At 35.4% G+C, this 12,628-nt stretch overlaps 1 protein-coding gene across 2 annotated transcripts in view; it reads right to left on the bottom strand.

The window, feature by feature from the left end:
- The window catches only part of IPO11 (importin 11), a 189,271-nt gene that overhangs the window by 98,598 nt on the left and 78,045 nt on the right, over window positions 1-12,628 (bottom strand). For both annotated transcript variants that reach the window (XM_047087054.1, XM_047087064.1), the window contains exons 19-21: window positions 12,228-12,344; window positions 6,577-6,690; window positions 1,169-1,284 (exon numbers count right to left, since the gene is read on the bottom strand). In XM_047087054.1, coding sequence (XP_046943010.1) covers window positions 1,169-1,284; window positions 6,577-6,690; window positions 12,228-12,344 — 347 coding nt within the window. The remainder of the gene's footprint in view (window positions 1-1,168; window positions 1,285-6,576; window positions 6,691-12,227; window positions 12,345-12,628) is intronic.

The raw sequence follows: 12,628 nt of genomic DNA, 5'->3' as shown, positions 1-12,628 counted from the left end.
CATATTGTCTGTGACCACTCTCGTGCTAAAACAGCAGAGGTCAATAGTCAAGAGATCACACAGCCTGGAAAGCCTAAAATATCTACTATCTGCCCCTTTACAGAAAAAATTTACCAACATCTGATCTCGAGTAATCCATCCTGTACAAACAAAAATACATGAATATATATTTTCAACACATGCTAATTTACAATAAAACCACCCAAAGTCATTTAGGTTCCAACAACACAACCTAGAAAATATGAGAAAGTTAACTTGTAAATCGAGTATCTACCTAACATTTTAAAATCATTCATGTAGTATTCTGCTACAGATCATTAATTTGTAATTTGCACCAAAGACAGTTTCTAAAAAATAAAAAAAAAAAATGTTCATTCCTAAACATCTAAGAAAAACTAAGGCAGGAAGGAAAGGAAGGAGAGAAGGAAGAAAAAAGGAAACCAAAAATGTTCATTTTTTCCATGCTTAATTTCTGTGATTTTCTTTTTTAATTCCAATAGTCAGTTTATATATGACAACGTTGGAGCCTTTCTTGTATTATACTTGACCTGCAGAAATTTGCTGTCATCAGTAAGATAAGCTTAGTAAAGCCGAAGGATTTTCTAGCACAGTTCCTTACACAGTGGGCAGTCAATAAAGGTCTGCAGCAGTGAGCTGCCTCAGAAACAGAGTTTTTCGTTTTTAACTTTTAACACGACACACTACTCACTTGGCAAAATAATTAGTCAAGACCAAGAAGCCTCAGCATTTGGGGCTGAGATATATTATCTGAGTATGTAATAGGTGAAGTAGCAAGAGGCTGAAAAATGACTCAACATCCCCCAAAACATCTCATTTAACAGGCTGCAAGTTTTAAGTCATTTTTAGTTTTGAAGTTTTATTGAACTCTCCCCATTTTACATTTCAAATTCCAAAGGTTAAAGGCAGCTGAGTCGTTACTGAAATTTCCCCTTTCAACTTTGACTACTATGAGCCTATACTGAGCGACAGCTGCCAAGAATAGATGGAACTATGATGTTACCCAATTCAGGGAAAATGGTTTTATGTTTCTGTTTTTAAATACTGGGTTTTTAAGGCCTGTTACATGACCTTTGCTTTATTGGCATGAGAGTAGGGAAGGCCAGGAAAAAAAAAAAAAAAATCCAGGGAATCAAATTTTTCCTCTTACCATAATTCTAAACCATCTTCCAGAAGATAAACATGTGGAGGCTGGGAAACATCTGTACTCAGTTGGATAACTGGGAGCAGGAAAGGGTACAGGTTCTTGCTGTCTGCTCCTAATCCCTAAGGGAAGTATAAATAAAACTTAACGTAAGACACTCTAAGATCCCACCCCCACCAAAAAATAACCTATCGTATAAAAATGTCCTAAAATGAGCTGATAAAAAATAAATCCATCAGATTTTCTGGGATGGTCCTAACTATAAGCACTACTAAAACAAGGTTAGTTCTGTTTACAATTGAACAGCAGGTAGCAAAAAATTACTATTCAATTGCCCAGGGGTAGTAGAATCATATACACCAATGGTATAAACATCTGTTTTAAGAGGTTCCATATGTATCTTCCCCTCTGACTACTAAAGTGGTACTAACACTGCTATATTAAATTCCATAAATTATCTCACCTAAGTAATCTAAAATGAACCCAATCAAAATGTTCATTAGTAAGATAATTACATCATAGTACATTCATATTCCAGAACAGTGACTAGCCAATGAAAAAGTATTAGGCATGGAATAAAAACAATCTCAAAAATAATTACAAACTGGATTTAAAAGATGAAGAAGTGTGTATGTAACAACTGCAAAAACCCAAGAATTTTTAAACATACCTACCACATGCAAAGAGATACACACATAAAAATGTTTCTTTGGAGTATACAGAAAAAATTAACACTAATTAAATACAGGAAGGGGGAAAGGATGCTGAAAGAATGTAAAAATTATTTTTTTCTTAAGCTTTGTTTTAAAAAAATGCACAAAATTTTTTTAATGAACAATTTTTGCTAATATTTTTAATGACCCAAAAAATGGAGGAAGAAGAGGGGGGTTTATCTAAAATTCTAGTTTACCTAATTATTGTTTTATGGAGATTGACTCAGTGTATCACACTAAGTCCAAGCACTCTGAAAGGAAACATAAAGGATAAGAAGCCAATTTTTAATCCATAATAATCTCTGTAATCTGACAAACACAGAAAGGAAACCAATAAATATCAAACATCTCCTCATTTAGGAAGTAATTCAAATATCAATAGCTAAACAAAATCTGTTAAGCAAAACAAAATCTGTATGTATACATCTTCTGTTAAGCAAAACAAAATCTTTATGTATACATCTTCTGATGCCATATATATACTGAGTTCAATCTTTATTAGTGGGACAGATACCTAAGTGGAAATGCATAAAGTTTATCCTTAAGTAAGTTTGGTTCTTTCTGAAACTAAAAATCAGTTGAAAGACCTTATTAAAGATCTTTTTAAAGGAAGATAGTTATTAAAATGTCACACTTAATAAAGTAGTACACTGTGTCTTAAAATGAAGTTCAATTTCGCTCTCTGTAGTTCAATCTTTAATACAACAACAAAAGAAAAGGAACATTAAGATAAACTAGTCAAGTTCGTTTTGATTATTAAGCAGACTTAAAATTTCCTAGAAAAATTAAAATCTATCTACTTACTTAGTGCACATCCCAAGAAGCATGAGATGCTAGCTTTCGCAAAACTAAAGCCTCTGCTAAACATGTAAGACTCTCGGTCAAAGCCTGAAGACATTTACCTTTGTAGTCTAATGGCCTGAAGAATGTGTGCAATCCCAGATATACAACTTTAAATAAATGTGAACATTCTCTCAGCCCACAGTCATAACTCCAAGACATTGTCTACAACATTATGAAAAAATCACAATAACACATTTTCTACAACAATATGAAAGCTCAAAATTAAATTCATTAGTTATTAAAATGATCAGAAATGCTTCAAGAGGCAGAAATCTTATTGTATAATAATTACATAAGACAGAAGGGAAAATGAGGTGAAGGGTACTCTGTACTATCTTTGCAACAGTCAGTGAATTTATAAGGTTATTATTATTTTTTTAGGTTAAGGGAAAAAAAGAATAAAACCCCCTAAATATTGGCATTTCACAGGATAACGTATTTGACTGCCTTCTCCTGTGTCATGTGCATGCGGAAAATGTCCCAAAATATTATCTCCAAACACAGATCTCTGAACTCCAGACACTGAATAAGTACAGGACATCATCACCCAGAAGTCATCTCAAATTCTTAAGGTGACCACTGAACCAATTCACTGTCTTCCTAAAAAAAAGCTCCTGTCCGGCCTTTCCAAACTCAAGTGACCTGTATGACTACCTATTTAGTGGTAAACAGTCTCACATCCTCCTCCTAGTTCCTGTTCCTACTCACCCCACATCTCAACAATCCTTTATTCTACTATTTTTCAAATCTTTCCCCTTCTTTCCATGCATTTTACTTCAGATCTGCATCATCTATTTTCATGGTTAACAGAAAACGTACCAACCACTTTCCCTGACCTTAGTTTTACTCCATTCCAAACCCTGTCTCCACTGGCACCCTGATTACCTTACTAAAATAAAAATGTTAACACTTCTTGCTCTGAACTTGAAGAGATGTTCTTGTGGCCTTCCTGACCGGGCCCCTATAACCATGTTCTGTACTATGCTCCGGCCACACCATACAACTCAGTATTATCAATCACAATGTTAAAATCTGGAGGAAGCGGACAGATTTAACGCATGCATTTACTACTCTTCTCTGCCAGGATCCACTTAAAGAATATAGGAGGATGTGTTTAAAAGATCCATAACCATAAGTACAAAGATAACGTAAGAAAAGATAAGGACTGAAAAGACAAGCAGTAACTTAGCAAACTTAGAAAACCAAGCTCAAAGCCAGCTGTAAGAAAAGGTCAAGAAGCAACTTGATTTACATCACAGAAACTCCAAAAGACACAGGAACTGGTAGCACCAGGTACTTTGGGAAGAGTGACGTTCAAGGTCAGGTATTAAAACTAAGAGGGCCTCTAGAGTTTTACAAAGCAGCATGATGCCAAGATCTCATCCAAGTCCACAAACAAGTAAGTGGTCCCGTTTGATTCTCTGATAACGTAAAACAAATTATCTCAAGACAAGGAGATACCCGGTAATGAAAAGCAGGGATACATTAAAAAAAAGGGAGATGTAACATGCAAGAGACAGGAAAATGAAAGATCTTTTACTAAGAAAAGACATCAAAAACAAGGATGGTTCCCCTACAAAACTACCCAGCTAGATTATATCCAAAAGGAAAAATGCGCAATTTACTACTGCAAATGTAAGTTCCCCATACATTTTCAACTCTCTCCATTAGCGTTTTTGGTTTTTTTGTTTGTTTTTTTAAGTAGGCTTCTGGTCCAGCCTGGAGCCCAGTGCAGGGCATGAACTCATGACCCGGAGATCAAGACCTGAGCTGAGAGCGAGAGTCAGACACTTAACCAACTGAGCCACACAGGAACCTCCCAATTAGCTTTTTAGTGCCCTAAATTTATATTGACAAAATGTTGATGATTCTTGAAGTTGGGTGATAGTTACCTAAAGACTGATTATATTGTTCTTCCTTTTTGTGTATGCTTCAAATTTTTCACAACTTAAAAAATAATAACAAAAGCAGGCAATCAAGGATCAAGAGATGATCTCTTCAATCAGAGACTACTAGTCTGGGTTCCCAGAGCTTAAAGAATGAAAACAAAAACATACAAATAAAATATTATCTTCCTCTCAAATCTGAAAAGCCCAAAGATGGCAGTGTTTTCTATAAAATGAACCTTAACAATAACCCTTAGTATAATTTTCTCAAATGACTGAAAAACACATTTTAAGCTATAGTCTCAACTTTATATTAAACGTCGTATGCTTTCTCCAAGAAGGCGATGAGCACTTGGCTGGAACCCTGCACCTCTGGCCTAAACAAATACAGAGGGCAGAAGGGTCACAAAGGAAGGAAAAGGCCCTATCCTCTCCAAACATTCCGAGCAGGTTACTGTGGCTTCCTCAGACTTCCTGAGGTAATCCTACCTAAGGAGACAGAGAAGCTGGGTTTTTTCACACCTCCCTCACAAAACTCTCAAAAGGAGTCTAATAAGAACACATTTTGGCAAAGATGTAACACAAAAGAGGTGGGATCACAGTTTGTTCTATTATTTCTGAGGGCAATCTCAGGACAGTCAGTAACCTTATCCTAACCTTTGTACCCTTTTCTATAAAAGGGACATAATCTTCGCAAGAGATCACAACAATTAAATAGTAGATAAGAAGAGATGCTACATGAGACACTTATTAAAAAGAAGGTGCTTTTACAGGAATTTTGTATCACTATTCATTTATTTGAAACTGCCTTAGGTAGGATTTTTTAACTATAAAACTCATCCGTAAGGTTTACTGAAAGAAAAAAAATTGCATTTCAAAAAAAGGATGTCTGAGAAAGGTTTTTTAAAAACTTGTGTTCACGTGTTTTTTCCCCCCTATTTTTAACTTATTCAAAAAATGGAGAGTGGTAACTATCAACTCAGAGCTCTCTCCATTGGACAATCTATCACAATTTGGGGCAAGGCCAGTAAGACTCAGTTGAGCATACCTGGATGCAGATATTAGATTTGGCATTAAAATCTTACCTTTCTGTCCTCTTGCCGTCAGACTGTAAGTCACTGTAATAGTTCAAATGACAACTACAGCCTGTTCATCACTCTCTGAAATCTGAGATTCCTCTCTACCTGCTGCACAACCCTGACACTCAAAGTCACGAGGACGAAAACCATATTCACTCCTTCCCTCAAAAGTAACTCACCTGATTGTCTACCTTCTCAATTTATGAAAGAGTAAAATTTTGATGTTAGATCACAAAAAAAGGGTGAAAATGAAGAGCAAATTTATACAGAAAAGCTCTGGATACCAAGCAAAGTGCATGGAAAGTATAACAGACTGCACAAATCATGAGTCTATCACCATGAGAGACCACTTCATCTAATGAATGAAACGTCTTTAAAAAGGAGAGAGTATTTCCTACATGTCAAAAAATGTCCAAAGCCAACACACAAAAGTAGTTTTTAAAACTGTTTAAGATAATTCATGAAAAAGACATAACTGGGAGGCCTTTCACTACCATTAAAATAAAGCACATGAAAACAATGAAAAATTTGTAAAAAGAAAAAAAAAAGCAAAAACCCAGGATCTTAAGCACAGAGAACTGGTGATGGCCAGAGGGGAGGTGAGGGAGAGGATCGGTGAAATATAAAAAAGGGATTAACGGGTACAAAACCCCATTTATATAATAAATAGGCCTCAGAGATGAGAAGTACAGCACAGGGAATACAGTCAATAATACTCTAATAACATTGTATGGTGACAAGGGGCATCTACACCCCTTGTGGTGAACACTGAGTAACGTACAGGACGGTCCGATCAACTGTTGTACACATGGAGCTAACAGAACACTGTATGTTAATCAGACTTCAATAAAAAAAAGAAATATACTAAATTCAGAAACTGGAAAGTAACTTACCTGAACAAGATGAATAAGTGTTGTCAGAATAGCACATCTCAACATATTGTGTTCTTCGCTCTGCTTCCAAAGAAGAGGCAAATACTGTACCAAACATCCTACATACGGTCGTATCTATCACAACAGAAGGAAGGGAAGCAAAAGGACTGTATTAGGAAAGAAGGCAATTTCCTTCAAGACACAATGACAGAACATTATTAAGTCTCAGGAAGGAAATATTTAATATTTTCGAGATGAAATATATTATGTATGTATCTTTTTAAAAATAAATCAGAGACATAAAGCTCTACGGTTATTATTTTTCAAGAATTTAAAATAAGTACCAAATTTACTGCATGAAATAAAATTTAGGAAAGCAACATAATGTAACCAGTTATCGAGAGCTTAACAGAAAACGTTATTATACCCTAGTTCTTTTTTAATAAAACAGCTTACCTAACTGGAAATTACACTGTTTTAAAAAGTCAGCATTTACTCATACATTCAACAATTATCTGATGGCATCCTCCAGTAACAGGCCCTGAGGACAAGGCACCAGAAAGAAAAGAATGTAAAGGTACACTTACAAACCCTTACAACGAAAAAAGATTAAGTATAATGATAAAGGTGTACAGGAGGTATAATGAAAACACAGAAGAAAATCCTTTAAAAAAAATTTTTTTTAATGTTTATTTATTTTTGAGAGAGAGAAAGAGACAAAGATCAGAGTGTGAGTGAGCAGGGCGGGGGCAAAGAGAGAGGGAGACACAGAGTGTGAAGCAGGCTCCAAGCTCTGAGCTGTGAGTACAGAGCCTGATTCGGGGCTCAAACTCACAAACCATGAGATCATGATCTGAGCTGAAGTCAGACGCTTAACTGACTGAGCCACCCAGGCATCCCAAGAAAATCCTTCTTAAAAGATATGATTCTTAAAACCACGTGGATTAAGCTAACCAGTTTTAAAAATTAAAAATAAAAATATTTCTTTAAAAATAAGCCCTGAGAGACAGCACAGCTTGACAGTGAGTTTCTTAAAAAATAAAAGGGATCTACACTGAAGCTGGACCGCACTCCAGTGTCTCGGTTGGTTTATGGTCATCGTATTGGGAATTGCTCTGATGAAGAGTAGGCTTCATGACAAACAGAAATACTAGACCTTCACAACTTCAGCAATAGCTATTTCAATCCCACGTATTAAAACTAAAAATTACTCCCAGAAAAATGAGATTCCCATTTTTGCTTACAAAATGCCACACACTAAACAGGGAGCAAAAAAGGTGTAGAATCTGTTGCCCTTGAGGATGCAAGGAAGGTTACAAAAGACAAGTTAAGTATTTGCCCAAATATTTAAGCGAAATAAAACTGAAAAAATATTACAAGCCTATTTATTATATACCACCTTATCTTCAAATATTTAATTACACTATTATTTGTTGAGCACTTAATCTTGCTAAGTGTTCTTTATCTCAGAGATCACTCCAATTAGCTTATAAAACAGACCAACTAGTACGTAAAAACACAGGTTTTAAAGTACCTAGCTCATTCATACTTAACTGAAAACAATGTATAACAGCATGTTCTACTGACATGGAAAATAAACCAATTTTGGTTTTAATATTCAAGTGAGAACACTTTCCATGGAGGGGCACAAAGGGAGTACATTCGAAAGTCAGAAAATATTTACATCCCAAACATAGCTGTACACTGGAATTGATGATATTCTAAATTTAAATTATTGCTTCAAAAATGAATTTCAAGGGGTGCCTGGGTGGCGCAGTCGGTTAAGCGTCCGACTTCAGCCAGGTCACGATCTCGCGGTCCGGGAGTTCGAGCCCCGCGTCAGGCTCTGGGCTGATGGCTCAGAGCCTGGAGCCTGTTTCCGATTCTGTGTCTCCCTCTCTCTCTGCCCCTCCCCCGTTCATGCTCTGTCTCTCTCTCTGTCCCAAAATAAATAAACGTTGAAAAAAAAAAAAAAGAATTTCAATAATCACCCAGAGTTACTGTTGCAAAAGATAGCCCCCCAAAACAAGGGTGCAGAGCGGGAGATCAAAAAACAGTGAGGGGGCGCCTGGGTGGCTCAGTAGGTTAGGCATCCCACTCTTGATTTCAGCTCAGGCATGATCTCACAATTCATCCCATGTTCTGGGCACTGACAGCACAGAACCTGCTTGGGATTCTCTCGCTGTCCCCCCTCCCCCCCCCCCACACTCTCTTTCTCTCTCAAAATAAATAAACTTTAAGAAAAGAGAGGGAGAACATGAGAGCCAAATATGTTCCCTGAAGCTGAAAGGGAGGAGGTTAAAAAGTATGCTATTGGGAAAACTGAGAAAATCTTATATGGACTTGATATTAGATAACAATATTACATTAATGTAAGTTTCCTGAGTCTAATCATGGTTATGTTAAGAAGAGAAGTCTAATATTCTGGGACAAAGTGCCATGATGCTTGAAACTAAAGTTCAAAGAGTTTAACAACAAGAATTTGTATATGCACACAGATTAAAAAAAGCGAAAATTCAGTAAAAATTAAAACCTGAAAGAACTAGGTGAAGGATATATGGGTGTGGATGTCTTGTAACTTTTCTGTACATTCAAAATATTTCAATGAAAAGACTTAAGGAAAAATATTGCTCATATACAATCCTGAAAATGATTACCATCTATGGGCTATTTCGGTAGGCCAATATCAATTATTTGGTCAACACCTAAAAAATCACATGGAATTAGCAATGTTTACTAGACACTGGGCTAAATAACAACCCTATAAAACATTAAACTATCAGCTTAACACAAATGAGATGAAAAAGTACACCAAATACACTCATCTTCTGGCACCTATACTCAAAAAGAAAAGAAAATAGAATATGAGTTAAGTCATCATATACAGGGAGGTATCCACTTTCCTTCATAACACATTACTGAAAATCAAGTATGTGACAGCCTAAGAAATGTTCTAAGAAGGTTTTCCATACATGGGGACTTTAAAAAGTAAGTACCAATGACACGTCTTTTAGATATAATTTTCATAAAATATTTAATATTTCACACAGGCCCTTTAATTTTGTTCTTTTTCTTCAGAAATGCAGAAGTTCAAAGACTATCTGCCTGACATCCAAACCTGATGATTACCTATTTCTTCTATGTATTTACTGGATTGCCGCAATGGAATAATTTATCAACTACTTTTTCAAAAAGTAGAGAAAATACAATCTTTAAATAATTGTACATTATATTATAAAAATGGTGACACTTCACTGAATCTTCAAAATTAAACCATTATGTGTTATCTTACTGTTTGTTGTAAGATGGCTCAAACTGTCTGTAACCCAAGGGGCAAAAATCAAATTTAGCCTATGAAAGACAGGTGAATGATATATAAGCAGTAGGACTGTTCAAAGGTTAACATAGGAAATTTAAAGAATCAGACGCCTGAAAATACTTTTCATGATGATTTCCTGATTTCTGAAAACACAAAATACTACTGGATTAACTCTATCTTACTATTTATTGGTGACACAGTCACCTGAGTTGCTTAGGCTATCTGTGTTCTAAAAACTGCATATGGATAAAAACACAAAAGCACTTTTAAAATTACTAAGCATGAGGGGACACCTGGGTAGCTCAGTCAGTTTAGTGTCCAACTCTTGGTTTCATCTCAGGTCATAATCTCACGGTTCACGGGTTCAAGCCCCGCGTGAGGCTCAGCAGTGACAGTACAGAGCCTGACAGGGATTCTCTCTCTCTCCTACCCTCTGCCATTCCCCCACACTTGCGCACACACAAGCACACACTCTCTATCTCAAAAAAAAATAAATAAATAAATTTTATTTATAAATATAAATATAAATAAATATTTATATTTTAATAAATTATAATAAATATTTATAATTTATTTATAAATAAATTAATTAAATTTAAATAAACTTTAAATTTTACTAAGCATGAGGAATTTCAACCTAGGATTAAAAAGATTTAGAGATTCGGGAGGATGTAGGTAAGAAAATTCATTTCCACAGAAAGAAATCTTTTATACGTTTCCATTAGCCAGATGGTATCTAAATAAGATTACAAAAAATGGTCACATCTTGTTTCTACAATTTTTTAATGAACAATAATTTACTGTATTTGTATAATGATCTAAAGCATACTGCACATGTGTAATAATTTCATACTTAAGACACCTGTGAGTCAAGTGATTTCAGAATTATCTTTATTATTTTAGACACGATGGAGCACCTGGGTGGCTCGACTAGTTAAGCATCTGACTTCAGCTCAGATTATTATCTCACCACTCCATGAGTTATTATCTCACCATTCCGTGAATTCAGGCCCCACATCAGACTCTGCGCTGACAGCTCAGAGCCTGGAGCCTGCTTCAGATTCTGTGTTTCCCTCTCTCTCTACCCCTCCCCTGTGCGCACGTGTGCGCGCGCTCTCTCTCTCTCTCAGTAATAAACATTAAAAAAAAAAATATATATATATATACACATAAGGACACAAACTTAAAGACCTTACCCAAACGACACAGGAGACACAAGCACTTGAAAGGAGTTTAAAAGAGTCTCAATTAACTATCTGGATGATCAAAATCTCTCAATATTCTTCATAAACGAGTATCAAAATGAAATAACGTAACTAACCTAATAAGAATCCCAAACACTAAGGAAATTGTAAGGTAACACTATTTTTAGACACTCGAACCCAGATCTGCTCAAAGTGATTAACAGTGACTCAAAACTGCCGCTGGAGCTGCATGCTGACTGTGAAGGCTGGTAATACCACCAAGATGTATGTACTTTGTCAAGTTCCTTAAAATCTCAAACTGTTCTAGATGATAAATTCCAACCCTCACCCAAAGGTTCTTGCGAGGATTAAATGAGAAATGCATGCAAATTATTTAGCACGGAAATTGGTAACTTAGTATTATTCAATAATTGATAGCAATTCTCATCAATTACTTTAGAATAAGCTCAAGCAATCAGAACTCACTAAAAGACACAGGAACAAACTCCAAATCTGGGGACATGAATTCAGTTATCTTTCCCTAGTAACTCACAGATTTACTTCAGTACTTTTCGAACAAGGATATGGAGTGGTGAACTAGGATATGAGAAACCACAAGGGTAATTAATTATAAGGTAGTTTCTTGGATTATTAGTTTTTCACACAAATTAGGAGACATAGGGAAGCTGAATAACTAACTTAACATTTAGTATCTGTTGAGAACTTTACATATCATTTTTATATTAAGCTAAACATGGACATAATGTGGACCAAACTGCAAAACACATTTAATTTTGAAGGTAAATATAACCGACCTCTGAAAATAGCTGCATTTGCTGACACACTTGTGGCTATGTCCTCAAACACACTGAATTTTAAGAAGTATTATTAAATATAAACTGGTTCTACTAAGACAGATAAAATTCTGCATTCTGAACCCCTCTACATTACTGATCCCATTTTAAAATTTTTTAATTTTAGATTTTAATATTCTCAAGTCATTTTTTTAAAATGCAAGTACACATGTCAATATAAGCGAAATCACAACCGTATAGGTCATAAGCATTTTAATGTGTTAACTTTTAAACAATGTAGATAAAGCAAAGCTATTACTGCAATCCTACTTATACTCCACTCACCTGACATTGAATGTTTTACAACAAAATTACCTGTATATTTACTCTTTCAATCACACAGGAGAGGACATGCAAAACATGCATCTTTGTGTCACATTCTGTAACTTGCTGCAGCAGCTGAAAAAGTAGTGTGAACATGGTTTCCAAATACTGCAGGTAAACAGAAAAAAAACCAAAGGGTCATAAGAGAAATAGAAATATCTTCACAAACTGAAATAACAAAATTAAATCATAATGTCAAAGCAATAAATAAGAGATCAGCAACCAGAGCTCCAGCATTACCTAAAGAAAGCTGAAATTGTTCAAGTTGCCAACGTTTAGGAATTGCATTCTTTTTTTTTGGGGGGGGGGTTCTTTTTTTTATTGTTCCTTAATTGGTCCATTTTAGAATTAAACTCATCTACAAAGTGAATCATGTTTTCAGTGGAAAACCG

This window comes from Lynx rufus, unplaced genomic scaffold, assembly GCF_022079265.1.
Source record: "Lynx rufus isolate CCGP_SWC_20201006 ecotype Redwood Valley unplaced genomic scaffold, mLynRuf1.p SCAF_1, whole genome shotgun sequence".
Taxonomy (NCBI): Eukaryota; Metazoa; Chordata; class Mammalia; order Carnivora; family Felidae; genus Lynx; species Lynx rufus.
This window is presented reverse-complemented; position numbering and strand designations above follow the sequence as displayed.